Raw genomic sequence first — 16,578 nt, 5'->3', positions numbered from 1 at the left:
GCACACGTTTACACGGAGGCCAGGTAGCCTAGGCCTACTTCTATGTATAATCAGGTGCGTGTCCTTACTCAACATTGACAGGAGCGCTACAAACGACAATTAATAAATTGACAACTCCTAAATGTAATGAAACCAAAACGTGTTCCTCAGTGTAGCCTAGGTTGTGCGGTCTGCAACCGACGTGTCCACTCTGACAATGAGAACGGTAATAGACTGTAATAATGTATTGAATGCATTAACAGAAATTACCATAACCAAACAAAAATTTATTGATAGAAATGATGGAAATGAAAGGTAAACGACACTGGTGTGCCATCCCTGCGGCCTCCGCAATGGGTTAGTCCACTGAGACAGGCGTGAATCAGACAGGCGTCTCGTGCCATAAAAAAAAAAATCTTGGTCGATCAACAGCCTGTCGACTAAATGGGGCAGCCCTAGATGTTTCCATCAGAACCAATTATGGATACCGTTCAACGCGGGACACTTGCTGCTAAAACCGTCATTGGCCAAGTACTAATCTCACTATGCAATGCCCTTAGACGGATCATTACTGTTTAAAAAAAAAACTGTACTTAACTGTTATAGCTAGGGGTGTAACGTACACATTCGTACCGACCCTTTCGGTACAGGGACCTCAGTTGGGTCCGCATATCTGAGCTGAAAAAAACATTCCAGGCTATTCTGTTAAAACAATCAGAGCATATACGCACGCTGTAATCCGCATTTCAAACTGGCATTTTGGGAGGTGCAGCCGGGCACTAGTTCTGTACAATGGGCAGTGGTGGGGTCGATAAACCAGGAGGATTCGCCATCGTTTAAATCATTTTGGCTTCCCAGTAGATTACAACGCTGATGGACAGAGTTTTGGATAGAATATTAACAGTATGTCACCACTGCTGAACGAGAATAACCTAAGCCGCTGCCAACACCTCAAACATCTTGACACATTTACGCCGTCATCACCCCAGTATTCCTACCACCGGCGCAAGACTGAAATGCAAAATAACAACACAACTTAGTCTCCCCACTGCATTCAAGCAGCCTTTCGTAGCTGAAGTTACAAGAGCGATGGGTATGTTTATAGCCGCGGATATACGTCCAACTCTTGCTTATTGGTCTATTAACATATTTTCCGCATGGTGATGTCAAGATGGAAAGCCAAAACTCCATCCCACCAAAACAGGCTGACATTTCAGGCAGTCTTTTTAAACAGCTCATACACTAAAAGGCCATTGTCGTCATTTTCACAATTTAAGTATTATTCCAACCTAGTGTGGAAATGCATATAAAACACATGAAAATCATATTTGACTGCACTAGGCCTTTTGAATAGACAAAACGTAACTACAGTAACTGTTGGCATTTCATTTTCCCGCTGTACCGAAACCAAACCGTGACCCAAAAACCGCAATGCGTGGTGAACCGTTACACCCCTAGTTATAACTGCATACGTGACGGTAAACTTCGTAGGGCTGAGATGGACATAGCTCTAGGAAGCAGGGCTGTCTAAACAAATAGGAAAATGGAACACATTTTGTCACCAATGACAACTTTTTATGCTTAAACTGTTTCACTGTTGATGATTGTCCTTTGTGTGATTGTAATGTTTGTTTCTTCTAATATTGTAGCTGAGGAGACTGCTGTGCTTGTCCCACTCGCCTCCAGAGAGAGAGACACTCTGCCACACACGACAGTTCTCCACCGGAAAGGTAGCACACCTGGTTTCATGACCTTCCTGTTGTAAATGCATTCAACTGTATCACTCTAGCATATGCTGTATTTTCATATTGACATGTACATAAGAGATCTTCAGCGAAATCATGAGACACCAAATAGTCTAGCTGGTGAGAAAGCCTGCATATGCAGGTGGTCCAGTTGACATTTTAAACCTCCAAGCTGAACGGAGAAAGCGCCAGATGTTAACCAGAGGTTTCCTCTCTCTCTTTATCCAGAGTCTCCCCAGGACACAGAAGTCTGTCCAGAGGAGTGATGGAGAGGAGGAAGAGGACGGAGAGGCCTTTTCTCCCTCCCTGAGCCCAAACAGACAGTCCTCGTCCCCAGAGCAAGAGCTCCTGAACTGGGGTGACCTGTCCCTGCCTCTCCCTCTGGCTCTGGAGCAGCACATGGAGGATGAGGGCGAGGATGGAGAGAGCATGTCAGTGAGTCTAGGAGAGCTGGTCAGACACATGCACCCCTATTGCATGGCAGTGTGCGTGGAGGATGAAGAAGGGGAAGAACGGATGCTGGCGGAGGAAGGGATACTGCTGGAGGTGGTGGAACAGGGAGAGCATGGCGAAACGATATTTGCCATCCCAGACATGGGCATCCCTCACTCTCATCTCTCCCTCTCCTTGCCAGGAGTAGAAGACTCGTCCAAAGCAGAGCAGAGGGTTCCAGATGAAATTTCGGAGGCAGATATGTTGGAAACGCCTGAGTCTGAGTTGGCGAATGATGATGTCGTAGTTGACGATGACCCAGCAGAGGTGGCTGGCTCTTCTGCCGCGACCCTGAGGTCAAAAGCAAGGGGTGAGAAGGTTAACAGCAAACCAAAGGAGGAGACTGTTGAAAGATGTCTGTCTCGAAGGAAAAATAAACGGAAAAACAAAGAGAAGATTTCACCTGCTGAGGTCACTCCTGAACCTGCCCAGGCAGAGGGGAGGGTCCTGCGGAGCGCGTCCAATAGGAGAGCAGCCCAGGAATCCTCGCCCCGGAAGCCCATGAAGGAGACGACCAAACCAGAGAAGAAGAAAATGGACAAAGAGTCGTTTTCTTCTGCCATATCTATGGCCGCCCCCGAAGCCCCAAAACACAAGACGAGAGCGACACATACTGCCGAAACACAACACACACAGCGGCAGAGCCATGTGGAAGTCACAACCCTACAATTATCCACACGCCCCAGCGTTAAGGTCATCCCCGCCTCTGACCATGTGTCAAAGGTCATGGCCTCTGACCTATTGCCAATGACTATGACCCCCGAGAAGGTCCCCCAACCAACCACAGGCTGCGAGATGCTTCAAGGTCCCCTAGCTTCTGCAGCTAACCCAACAGCCCCCCAGACGATGGCAGCCCCCCAGGCAATGACAATCAACCCTGCAGCACCCCAGTCTCTGAACCCCAGTGAAGTACCTGTGTCAGTGGCCCCTCAGGCAACAATGCAGTCCAACAGTGCCTCTCTAGGGGCCCCCCAGGTGATGCCCCAGCCCATTGAGGCCCCCCAGGCTATTGAGCCCAAGCCTAAGCCCCTGTCCCTCCAGCAGTACCGGCTGCTGCGCCAGCAGAAGAAACCGGCCCCTGTAGAGAGACCGGAGGACCAGAGCACCAAGTGGCCCAGCCTCCCTGATGCCCCTACAGAGCTGCCCCCCATCCCCTGCCTCCCCATCCCCTCTTCCAGAGACCCCCGTCGCCCCCACCCCTCCCCAGGGAAAAATAAGGAGGTGGAGGAGGTGAAAGAAGCCTGGCAGCCCATGGGACCAGGAGCACCTCCTACACCTGAAGCCCTGCTGGTGCCTCCTGCTTACATGCTGGCCTCCAAATCATCTTCCCCTAGCAAGGCTACTAGTGCAAATGCATCCCCTACCACCCCTCCCCAGCAAGCGGCTACGCCACAGCCAGCTAAAGCTAGCCAACCCCAGCCCCCCATCTCCGCTGTGCCTGTATCCAGTACTGTGACGGTAGTACCCCCATCACCCCAGACCCCCTCTACCCAGCCCCAGAACCCTTCTGTGAAGCGTAATATACCCCAGGCCCCCCAGCCTGCACTGCTCCAGTCCCAGCTACCCTCCTTGAAGCCTGTAGTCCTTATCAAATCTGAGAGCTCCAGTGGAGCCTCTTCTAAAACCACTACAGATGCCCACAGGCCCACCCTAATTGCTACTGTAGCCCAAAAACCCACCCCCATCGCTGCTGATTTACCAGAGAAAATGTTAAACCGCACCACCAACGCTGCTGCTGTTTTTGTCCAGAAATCTACCCCTGCTGCTCCTCTGAAGGTGGCTGCAACTCTCCAGAAGGGAGTAGTTACTCTGCCCCAGCCTAAGATGCCTGAGCTGCCTACAGTCACTCCTGGGTCTACCCCAGCCAAGCCCTCCACCACCCAGGCCTCCAAACCTCCAGTGAGGTGTACTACAGCCCAGGAGGCCCCCAAAGCCAAGAGCCCTACTCAGGAGCTGATAGAGGCCTTCACCAGTGAAATCGGTGAGTGGACGTACTACTGATCCTCTGGTTGCTTAAATGTGTTAGACTTGCCACATAGTTTTTGTGGTGTATTGGTATAGTAGTGAGTGGTTCTGTTATCGCTCACAGGTATTGAAGCGGCTGACCTCACCAGCCTGCTGGAGCAGTTTGAAGAGACACAAGGTGAGTGATACTGAGTATTGACGCTAGCGTTCTCTCTGGCTGTAGGGGATACAGTTTTCAAAACGTACTGCCAAACTTCTTCAAATGTCCATGTTTCTTTGGCGTTTTAGTTATTTCATCTGACGCATTACCCACGTTTTCTTGAAAAATAGACATTCTGTTAGAAAACAGCCAGGAGTTTCACTTTAAATGGTTGACTGTTTCCTGCTGAAAATAGAATCCACGTAGCCCTTAATCCTCTAGCATGCTAGTGGCCTTAGTGTTGGCTAACAGCTGTGGGTCAGCTAGTTCAGTAGTACTAGACTAAATCTGTCCCCAGGATCACTTTCACTGAATTGTATAATGGAGAAGTGGAGGGAAGTAGGGTTGCAGAGCAGGGCTATCTCTGGCCATGATTGACTGATGGGGTGGGTGGAGGAAATTAGAGTGCCAAGACTCCTGGTGTTAAGAACGGGCACCTTACGATGTCAATGGCTGACACAAACATTGGACTTTGCAGGTCAATCTGGAACATGCTCATTGTCTTGTGTGTTTTGGTTCAGGTAAGTAGCTTGGCGTAGCAGCGTTTGCCATGTGTTGGCTTTTTATTCATGTCTTATCTAGAGACACTAATTTCTTTTTGATTTTAAAAACAACAATTGTAGATTTTATTTTGGTTCAGTCAGGATGCTGGTTGTCTTGGCATCAACCGTTCACATGTAAGAAGCATTCTCAGCAAGGTGTCATTCCTGGAGGCCTTTCTGGGTTGTAGCCTAGTTTGCCAGTCCAATACACTTGAGTGCAGTTCAGAGTAGGGAAGGGCACGGTTATTTGAATATCCGAAAGGACGTTAGTATTCGATTACTTGTGAGTATTCATTTGAGGGGGAAATATTATAGGCTTTTTAAAAACTAAATGAAAATATCCATGTGATGTTGTTACATAAGGATATACCATTACATTTTTTTTATTTAACCTCTACGGGATCGTTGTCCCGTATACCGGACGGTTGAGCTAAAGTGCGCTAATGTGATTAGTATGGCTGTAAGTAATGGCAAACTTTCCAGGACATAGACATGTCCTATATGGGCAGAAAGCTTAAATTCTTGTTAATCTAACTGCATTGTCCAATATTACAGTGAAAAAATACCATGCTATTGTTTGAGAGTGCACCACAACAACAACTTATCACGGCAACTGGTTTGATACATTCACCTCTGAAGGTAAATAATGTACTTGCATTCAGTAATCTTGCTCTGATTTGTCATCCTAAGGGTCCCAGAGATAAAATGTAGCGTAGTTTTGTTTGATAAAATCATTTTTTTTATATTCAAATGTAGGAACTGGTTTCTACAGTTTGAACCCCTGCTGTCTCTGGCTCCACACCCACCCCGCCAGGCCATCTAGATGTGTGGAAGTTAGTGTATAAGCTAATGATCCATCATGTATGACATTCCTGGGAGTGTGTAACCTTACATTTTGTATTACCATATCATTTTTGTATGTTCTCTATAGCTATGTACTTGAAAATGTATAAATTGGCCAATTTGGGCAGACTTGATACAAAATAGTCCAGTATTGCAACGCTTCGCTGGATGAAGCTGAAATTTTGCACACTGCTAGTCATCTAGTGGCCAGAATCTGAACTGCGCCTAAACTGCAATATTATATTGTGGCCTTTCGCTTGCATTTAAAAGATGGAACAAAAATAATAGAAAACACGTTTTTTTTCTTTGTAGTATCTTTTACCAGATCTAATGTGTTATTCTCCTACATGAACTGACTTGCCTAGTTAAATAAAGGTAAAAAAAAATACAATTTCACATTTCCACAAACTTCAGTGTTTCCTGTCAAATGGTATCAAGAATATGCATGTCCTTGCTTCAGGTCCTGAGCTACAGGCAGTTAGATTTGGGTATGTCATTTTAGGCGAACATTTAAAAAAAGGGTCCGATCCTTAAGAGGTTAATAAAACAAACTTTAGAATATAGTAGCCTATATGACGTGCGCCCCAGCCTTCACGCTTGTTTCAAGTGATGTGAGAGCTCACTAATGCAATGCAAGTTGGATTTAAAATGAGAGAACACAAATTGAGCAAAATAAGGAGTACAACAATGAGCAATCAACAGGTAGGCTGTGTTTAATCTGAATGGAGTTAAGGAGAAAGCACAGCAAAATATAGTTACGCTAGCGTTGAACCCCGTATTATCGGCATATTCAACAGCGTTTAGTTATTGGCCACCTTTACTATTTTGTTCAAAAAAGAGACCCCAACCATGTATCTGAAGTGTTTACTAGATAGTTGGCTAGCCTTCCGGTAAAAAATGACTTGCCTGTCAGCATTTCATTGCATAGCCTGGTGCGCCCTCCTGTGACTCTTAAATTGTTCTTCACCAACACATTCAGTGTTGTAACCAAATGTCTAATTTGTTTTACAGATTAATCTTATGTTTTGAGAAAGTAGATAACAGTTGAATACTCAAATATAAATGAGTATGAATAATTTACATCAAATAAAACTTTAATTTCAGTGATGTGCATTGACATAAACAACACTGGAGTTTGTTGCAGAGATGCACTTGGAAAGTGAAGGAAGAAATACACAAGATGGGTTGAATAAATATAGATATATAGATTATATTTTAGACTTTTTTTGTACAAATAATAATTTCATATGAACACAAACAATTACATCTTGACCTCCATCCCTATATTGAGCACAGCAGGTGGTGTCTTTTTATTAAAAATACAATTGATTTAACATGGTTTTGCAAAATGTAGAAGTTCTTCAACAACAATAGTAATTGATAAAACAGAGCGAAAAACAGATTATGAAGTACCTGAGAGTGGTGGCGTGACCGGTGGAGCTTTTCTCTTCCTTTTCTGTGCTGCAGTTTGAGAAAAAGTAGTGTTAGACAGAGCATGTTTCATGAACCCTTTTCAACCTCCCAGTGTGTAGTGGCCACCGGGGAAACACTTTGGGTAGATGATAAATTGGGGGACGTCCTCCCCAGCTGTGTTGAAGCAGGCCAGCACTGTGATGTGCTCCTTAGTCCCCGGAGCCTGCTGGTACACGTGTTTTGTGCCCTGGGGAGCCAGCACTTTGTGCCTACTCTGATCGCTACGAAACCCAGACTCATCGCCGTTATAGATTTGTCTGGGTTTCTCCCTCAACCCACTCTCCAAGTGCTTCTCATAATAAGTGAAGAAGGTGTCTCATAAGAAGTGAAGGTGTCCATCGTCGGACGTGTGGCACACTCAGCTCTCCCCCGTCCAGGTTGTCCGGCTTCCTCATGCTCAGGTTCTTGTGCCGCCTCCTGAACATTTCCCACCACCTCTTCCCCAGTGGTGAAATTGTTTGGGTGCCGAAACCTAGAATACAATAGAACTGTCCATCCAGGATGAAAATGTTTGTTTTGGGATCACCATACACATCACACACACTGAGAACAGTCAGTCCAGCAATCTACATACATAAACACATAGAACACCAAATACCTGCGTATTTAATCAGCCTCTGTCTGGTGAAGGGGGAACCCATGGCTGGCTGCAGTAGATGCAGTACTGCACCAGAGAATGTTCATCCTCTGGTGCAAGCAATGTGGGTGGTCCACTGCAACAACCATGGGTCACCCGGCCGCTCAGCCTGTTCACCAGGGTCTGCCGAGGTACACCATGCACCTTGGTAGAAAAGAGAACTGTTACTAGCAGATAAAATTCACCTACACATGGTCATCTCCTATAAACAAAAGATGCATAACCTTGGCAGCCTGGTGGATAGCCATCTGCCCCGCAGTCCTCCATGGCATGGAACATGTCCACCTCACTCCACTGCTTCCTCTTGACTTTCTCCATGCTGTGGTGGTAAATACAAGTAGCTAAATAACTTGGCATACTATACACATTTTAGAAAGATAACTCAATCTGAATGTGTAAACATTTATATTTCAGAGCTAAGGCATTGAAAGGTGAACGTTTTCACAATAACTGAAAGTGTACCCACGTTTTTTGTTTTATCTGTAATGAAAATTAGTGTCCCAATTAGTTTAATATTGATGCATACATTGTAACATTTGACTAAATACTGCCTCTATGTAGCTGTTGTAAGATGAAACATAGCCAACAGTGATGGGTGTCAAAGTTCATGGTTCAAAGTTCCAAATATATTTTAGCAGATTGTGCAAAATGTCCCCATCAGAGGACTCCAATGTTGATACGGTAAAGCTTGACCACATTCAGCTGTTTTCGTGATATGTATTATCTAACGCTTACAATTTATTTCCCTTTTGGGCTCCCGAGTGGCGCAGCGGTCTAAGGCACTGCATCTCAGTGCTTGAGGCGTCACTACAGACCCCCGGTTCGATTCCAGGCTGTATCACAACCGGCCGTGACTGGGAGTCCCATAGGGCGGCGCACAATTGGCCAAGCGTCATCTGGGTTTGGCCGGTGTAGGCCGTCATTGTAAATAAGAATTTGTTCTTAACTGACTTGCCTAGTTAAATAAAAAAATTGCTGTCTTAGCAGTTATCAACATTTAGCAACTAAGCTAGCAACATTAGAAAATCTGTTAGCTATATTTCAGAGGTAAAAAGTTGGATATTAAATAATGTGTCCCACAATGTGTACATAACTTTTTTGAAAACTCTCAACCTAACTTAACTAACTTAAATTGCACTGAAAATCGGTGGTCAGCTAGCTAGAAGGGGGTCTTTAGTCGCAAAACGTACCGTTATTTTCCAGTCCATGTAAATGTTGAGCTCGAGGTGATTTAGTCCTCCAACCGAAAGGGTTGTCCGACGTTGGGGGGGTGGAATTAGCTAGCTTCTTTAGGCTACTCCGATTTGACACAGTGAAGACGGGCACTGTCAAATGGATGATAAATAACATTGTGGCTGCGACAAGTTAGCCAGTTTAGCTAGCCTTTGACGTGCTGGCTTGGCTGCATGCATATCTTTCCCTCCTGTCAGCTCCACTCGCATCTAACACACCATCCGGCCCTTCCCCCGCAGCAGCAGAGCTGCACAGTCTCTCCCGGTGTGCTCAGGTTAATAACATAAGTATAAAAATAAATTCCATGTATTCTGGATATCCATTCCCCCCATAATAGTCAAATAGTACATTTATTTCGAACACCCATCCCTAGTTCAGAGTTCATTGTTCATGTTTGATTACATGATTTATCATATATTCTGCACGTGAATAATAAACATGGTGGTGAGACTTCACGTGCCGTTCACTCTGCAGTCTGCATGGTTAGAAGAAACAAGATGTTGGTGACACCGATGCTGCTTTTAAGCGTTCTATAATTACACGATTACAATGAGCAAAAACACAAATGCAACATGTAAAGTGTTGGTTTCATGAGCTGAAACATTTGTTTACATCCCTGTTAGTGAGCATTTCTCCTTTGCCAAGATAATACATCCACCTGACAGGTGTGGCATATCAAGAAGCTGATTAAACAGCATGATCATTACACAGGTGCATCTTGTGATGGGGACAATAAAAGGGCACTAAAATGTGCAGTTGTCACAATGCAACAGATGTCTCAAGTTGAGGGAACATGCGGTTGGCATGATGACTGCAGGAATGTCCACCAGAGCTGTTGCCAGAGAATTGAATGTTCATTTCTCTACCATAAGCTGCTTCCAACATCGTTTTAGAGAATTTGGCAGTACGTCCAACCGGCCTCACAACCGCAGACCACGTGTAACCACGCCAGCCCAGGACCTCCACATCCGGCTTCTTCACCTGTGGGATCGTCTGAGACTAGCCACCCGGGCAGCTGATGAAACTGGGTTTGCACAACCGAAGAATATCTGCACAAACTGTCAGAAACCGTCACATGGAAGCTCATCTGCATGCTCGTCGTCATCAGGGTCTTGACCTGATTGCAGTTTGCGGGCAAATGCTCGCCTTCGATGGCCACTGCCACGCTGGAGAAGTGTGCTCTTCACACTGTACCGGGCAGACATGTGGGCGAGTGGTTTGCTGATGTCAACGTTGTGAACAGAGTGCCATATGGTGAGGTTATGGTATGGGCAGGCATAAGCTACAGACAACGAACACAATTGTATTTTATCGAAGGCAATTTGAATACAGATGCTGTGAAGAGATCCTTGAGGCCCATTGTCGTGCCATTCTTTCGCTGCAATCACCATGTTTCAGCATGATAATGCACAGCCCCATGTCGCAAGGATCTATACACAATTCCTGGAAGCTAAAAAATCTCCCAGTTCTTCTATGGCCTCCATACTCACCAGACATGTCTCCCATTTGAGCATGTTTGCGACGCTCTGGATCGACGTGTACGACAGCGTGTTCCATTTCCCGCCAATATTCAGCAACTTCGCCATTGAGGAGTGGGACAACATTCCACAGGCCATAATCAACAGCCTGATCAACTCTATGCGAAGGAGATGGGTTGCGCTGCTTGAGGCAAATGGTGGTCACACCAGATACTGACTGGTTTTCTGATCCATGCCTCTACCTTTTTATTTAAGGTATCTGTGACCAACAGATGCATATCTTTATTCCCAGTTGTGTGAAATCCATAGATTAGGGTCTAATGAATTCATTTTAATTGACTGATTTCCTTATGAACTGTAACTCAGAATCTTTATTGTTTCATATTGCCTTTATTTGTTCAATGTAGTTTGTGTAGCTCTTACTGTCTGCAAAAGGCTAGTTTCATTTCTTAGCATGTTGTGGCTAAAATAAATATTGTTAGCAGTTAGCTATCTAGCTAGCAAAATGTAAGCGTAGCTAGCTAATACAGCGCGATACCAGTGCTGGTGTAGGCCTAGAGCAGCATGTTTTTGTGCAATGGTATCTTCTAAATTAGAGAGGAATAGGCATAGCATGAATGTTAGCGAGAGTTACCTACATGAGAAAATGTTACATCCTATAGGGTCCCCTAGGAAACACTAACCAACACTTGTTCCTACCCTGTCACAATTCCTCCCTAGCTTATTCATTTGTCATGTCAAACAACAATGTATTTAAAGTGCTGCCCACTTGAATTACAATTATATTTCCATGATTCCAACAGTTCACCAATAAACTAGACCTAGATTGTTTGCCCATATGTGGGACAGTGTGGAAGTTATAACAAAAGTGCAGGAAATGCAGAAATTAAGATTATTTTTGGTTGAAGTTAGATTGTTTTATGCTGTTCAGTCAGAATGGAGAAGGCCCCTTTTGAAATCATGTGTTGCCACCCTTGTCCTGAACTACTGATATTTAGAACTTAAAGGAGAAAATTACCCCAAAAACTATTTTGCTATGTTTCGTTAGTCCATTGTTGATATAGTCCCAAAAATGTTTTGCATGTCAGCAAGTTAAGATACAGTATGTAACTTTCAAAATACAGGAATGTGGCCCGTATGATGCATTATACATAATACGGGCCAAGTTAAATACTGTATCTTAACTTGATTGCTGACATGCAAAACATTCAGGGACTATCAACAATGGACTAATGAAACATAGCAAAGGTTATTTGGGTGGCTTTCCTTTAGTCATATTTTGACCCTTTTCTTATATTATTCAAAAACAAACTACTGTCTTACTATGAAAAATATCGTGATATATTTTGCCCATATTATCCAGTCCTACAAGGGGGGAAACTGGGTTCACATTTTCTACTATTACTACTTTAATAGGGGTTTGCCCCTTTAAGTGTATGTCTTCTTTTTAAAAAAAGACTGCATAGTCAGGGCGGCTGCTATGCGCTCATGTCGGCTGAGCTGCTGGAATTCTGCCCTGTCCGCAGATCCATTTAACACTGCTGCCGTTGTCTGGCTGGATGTACAGGCCCCAGCTAGAACAACTGGCCAGACGTGTGTGCGTGCGCACGGGTTGGCACCTCCACTGGCGTGTGTGTGTGTGATGCCACCAACTAGTCCAGGCCTAGCATAATGGCTGAAACCTCATGTAGATCTATCCCAAAATCAAAATGTTATCATGGAAACGAGTGCCTATGCATGTGTTGGAAAAAGGTGAGCATGCTACCTTACCCCCCCATCCCTTGCTTTTACTCATTCCTTCTCTTCCTTCTCTCTCTCCAGCTAAAGAGGAGCAGTATGTTCTGGAGGTCTCTGGTAGAGCAGCAGCTGTAGGAAACTCTAGGTGAGTTACCCTACAGCCTCATGCTGCTCTTAGTCGGTGTGTGGGTACTTTGTGTGCGTATGTATGTGGAGCATTCACCAAGACCTACCACACACTCAATTGTTCTACTGTTCTCGTCTGTGTGGCCTCTGGACTTAGCCTTAGGCTCATCTTAGTGTACATGTTCAATGAAGCAGTGTGTTGAAGGTGCGTGTTTGTTTCTATCGTAGTGTGGAGCAGCCATGTGACAGGACAGTCGTGGAGACTGTCAGCGCGCATGACCTGGCAAGCACTGCAGGTAAGAACTACTGTACTAATCACCCTGTAAGCTGCTAATGCTTATTGTATTCTGCTAATGCTAACCACAAACCAATCACCCGGTCGTCACTAGTTGCCACAGTCATAAACCCTGCCTATTTCTACAATTTCTTGTGAATTTAGGATATAGCCAATTTTGACTTTGTGGCTATGATATCTAGTGGAATCCCAATCACCCTGTACAATGCTAATCACACACCAATCAACCTGTACACTGCTAATTGTACATTGCTAATGCTAGTCATACACCAATGGTCCTGCATGGCTCAGTTGGTAGAACATAGTTCATGCAACGGCAGAATTTTAAGTGTATATTAATCGCCCTGCACACGGCTGATGCTAATCACACACCAATCAGCCTGGGCCCGTTTTCCCAAAAGCATCTTAAGGGTAAGTTCATCGTTCAAACCTTCATAGGAACATCGTTAAATCTCCCAAAAGTTTCCCAAAACTATCATTAGTAAGGTTGCACTTGAAAAGTTATTAGAACAGCTAAGTGTGTCGTTAGATGTATTTTTCTTTCCCCCTGCCGCGTCACTTCATGTACAGATCTCCGCTAAACGTATAACTACGAAGTTGATATTTGCAGCCATAGGTGATTATCTTTCTAGGAGCTGATCCTTCGTCAGTATTGTGGAATAATTATAATGTTAAGGTAAGATTTGAATGGAGAAAGCTGATCAGAGAGCAGTGCTGCCTTTCCATCCTATCAGTATCGACGCATGCTCCAATGACACACTTAACAAAAAAAAAATTCCCGTGGTGTTTTGGGAAACGCATGCTACATCTTCGGCCATTGTAGGAACAATGCATCGTTAAAACACTCGTAAGCCTAAGTTCCATTGCTATTGGGAAACTGGGCCCTGTACACTGCACATGCTAATCACACTGCTAATGCTAATGGCCCACCAATCACCATGTACACTGCTAATAAAAAAAACATTTAAAATAATGTTTTATTGTCACGCAACGGATAGGTGTTTTACAGGGTCAGTCGTAGTAGTATGACCCCTGGAGTAAATTGGGTTTAAGTGCCCTGCTCAGGTATTTGAGTCGGTGTCCTTTTCGGTTATAGGTCGAACGCTCTAACTGCTAAGCTACCTGCCGCCCTATACACTGCTAACATACTAAAAACATGGCAGAGGTTTACGCCCTAAAATAAATCGCTGTCACTCCATGGCGTAAATGGGAAAATATGAACACCCGCCTGTATCTCCTGGTAAAATGCTTGACATCCATTTTTGTGGTCCAAAATCTACCTTCAAATGGCAACCAGAGGCATTCTGCTTCAGATTTAACAGTAGTGGACTACTCTCTGTTCCATCTCCTTCCAGGTCTGACCCCTCCAGCTACCCCTCCTCACCAGATGTGGAAGCCCCTGGCCCCCGTGGCCCTCCTTGGGAAGAGCCGAGCGGTTGAGGCCCCCAAACCATCGCCCTCCAAGGCCATCCAGATCGACGCGCGGCCCCTGCCCTCCAACAAGCTCCGAAGCAAGCCCCCCAGCCCATCTGTAATTCCCACCCCCAACCCGGTGGCTCTCACCCTGGCTTTCTCAGACCACGACTACTGCCTCCCTCAGAAGGAGCCTGTAGCTATTGCTGGAGAGCCAGGCAAGCGCTGGAATGTCAAACAGCAAGCAGCCATCACCATCAGGACCATCGAGCCACTTGGCAGCACCACTACCAGGGCACCCCAGAGGATCCCTGCCCCCTCCCTCCAGACCCTCATCCCTGCCCTGGGTACAAAGACCCAGCAGGCTCCTCAGCCCCTGGATGTAAAGACTGACAGGACTAGCTCTGTGCTGGGGACCCCTGAAGCCTCTCCCACCAGGCTGGAGCAACAGTTCGGTCCCCTGGAGAGGAGTCCCAAGAAAGAGAGGTCCTACCGGGGCTACAACACTACCTGCTCCCCCATGCCTAGTTCCAGCCCCAGGGAAGGAAAGCGAGGACGGGAGAGGAAAAGGAGACCCCACCATTCCTCCAGCCCTTGTTCTACTGACTCTGAGTCAGACTTTCACTCCTCTTCTCAGTCTAGATCTTGCTCTCCACCCAGGAAGAGGTGAGACGCTCATCCCCTCTTATTTCTGTTTTAAAAGCTATTTGTCCCCTCTTGTCACTGGGCAAGGCGGTGTCCACTAATGGCACTGTCTTACATCTGTCAGGGGAAGAGAGAATGTCCATATTCATCCCAGTCATCTCTAGTCAGTGAGGAAAAAGGCTGGTTCATGCTATGGACACAGATGTATAGTATTTGTATCTCAGTTTTGAACAGACTTTGAGTTCTCAATCTTTGTTCTCCCCCATCTGCTACCAATGTAGCACTCAAGGTGATATGTCATTGGTTTACATCCACGTGACTAATGGAGATATCCAGTACATCCTGATCTGACATCACTGACAGATTCCCTCCTTCCTCCCGTCCTTTTCTTCTCCAGGTACAGGCCTCGTCACTCTAAGAGCAGCTCCAGTGCTTCGTCTTGCTCCTCTCGTTCCTCCTCTCCTTCCCTGTCCCGCTCTCCACCCAGGCGGCGGTATTCCTACTCCTCTTCCCGATCAGGATCCTGGAGTACGTCCCGTTCCCGCTCTCCCCACAGACGGGCATGGCGCAGAGGCAGCAGACCACGCAGGTAATTAAAGCACTTTCCTTGTAAACGGCCATGAGCTTAAAAAAATTATATGGAAATTAACCGCATGTACATTGCCTGAAGACAGTATTCACACCCCTTGACCTTTTCCACATTTTGTTGCTACAGCCCGAATTAAAGATGGATTAAATTGGTTTGTCACTGGCCTACACACACTACCCCATAATGTTAGTGGAATTTTGTTTTTGATGGTTTTTACAAATTAATTAAAAATGCTGGAATGTCTTGTATTCAATCCCTTTGTAATGGCAAGCCTAAATAAGTTCAGGAGTAAATGTTTGCTTAACAATTCACAAGTTGCATGGACTCACTCCGTGTACAATAAGTGTTTAACATGATTTATGAATGAATACCTAATCTCTACCCTACACATACAATTATCTGTAAGGTCCCTCAGTTGAGCAGTGATATTTCAACCACAAAGACCAGGAAGGTTTTCCAATGCCTCGCAAAGAAGGGCACCTGTTAGTAAATGTTTTTAAAGCACTTCGGATGGTGTATCAATACACCCAGTCACTACAAAGATGCAGGCATGCTTTCTAACTCGGTTGCGGAGAGGAAGGAAACCGCTCAGGGATTTCACCATGAGGCCAATGGTGACTTTAAAACAGTTAGTTGATTGGCTGTGATAGAACTGTGGATGGATCCACATTGTAATTACTCCACAATACTAACCTAAATGAGAGCGAAAAGAAGAGCCTGTACAGAATAAAATATGTTACAAAACATACATGCTGTTTGTAATAAGGCACTAAAGTAAAACTGCAAAAATAAAATGTGGCAAAGAAATTCTTTGTCCTGAATACTAACCGTTATGTTTGGGGCAAATCCAAGACCACCTCACGGAGTACCACTATTCATATTTTCAAGCGTGGTTGCTGCATCATGTTATGGGTATGCTTGTCATCGGCACGGGATGTTTTTTTAATTAGAAACGGAATATAATTAAGCACAGGCAAAATTCTAGAGGAAAACCTGGTTGGCTGCTTTCCAACAGACACTGGGAGACTTCCCTGGTAAGAAGCAGTTGGAGTCTGCAGTGCTGCACTGCCTGTCTCTGCTGGACCTGGCCCTGCAGAAGACCTGGCCCTCCACTGCATTCTCCCGAGTGGCGCAGTGGTCTAAGGCACTGCATCGCAGTGCTAGCTGTGCCACTAGAGATCCTGGTT

At 45.3% G+C, this 16,578-nt stretch overlaps 1 protein-coding gene across 2 annotated transcripts in view; it reads left to right on the top strand.

Annotated features, from left to right (window-relative positions):
- The window catches only part of LOC121553223 (peroxisome proliferator-activated receptor gamma coactivator-related protein 1-like), a 31,476-nt gene that overhangs the window by 9,851 nt on the left and 5,047 nt on the right, over window positions 1-16,578 (top strand). For both annotated transcript variants that reach the window (XM_041866245.2, XM_045211497.1), the window contains exons 4-10: window positions 1,629-1,709; window positions 1,953-4,197; window positions 4,306-4,359; window positions 12,408-12,468; window positions 12,678-12,745; window positions 14,100-14,823; window positions 15,200-15,391. In XM_041866245.2, coding sequence (XP_041722179.2) covers window positions 1,629-1,709; window positions 1,953-4,197; window positions 4,306-4,359; window positions 12,408-12,468; window positions 12,678-12,745; window positions 14,100-14,823; window positions 15,200-15,391 — 3,425 coding nt within the window. The remainder of the gene's footprint in view (window positions 1-1,628; window positions 1,710-1,952; window positions 4,198-4,305; window positions 4,360-12,407; window positions 12,469-12,677; window positions 12,746-14,099; window positions 14,824-15,199; window positions 15,392-16,578) is intronic.

Source organism: Coregonus clupeaformis, chromosome 37, assembly GCF_020615455.1.
Source record: "Coregonus clupeaformis isolate EN_2021a chromosome 37, ASM2061545v1, whole genome shotgun sequence".
In the NCBI taxonomy this organism is placed as follows: domain Eukaryota; kingdom Metazoa; phylum Chordata; class Actinopteri; order Salmoniformes; family Salmonidae; genus Coregonus; species Coregonus clupeaformis.
This window is presented reverse-complemented; position numbering and strand designations above follow the sequence as displayed.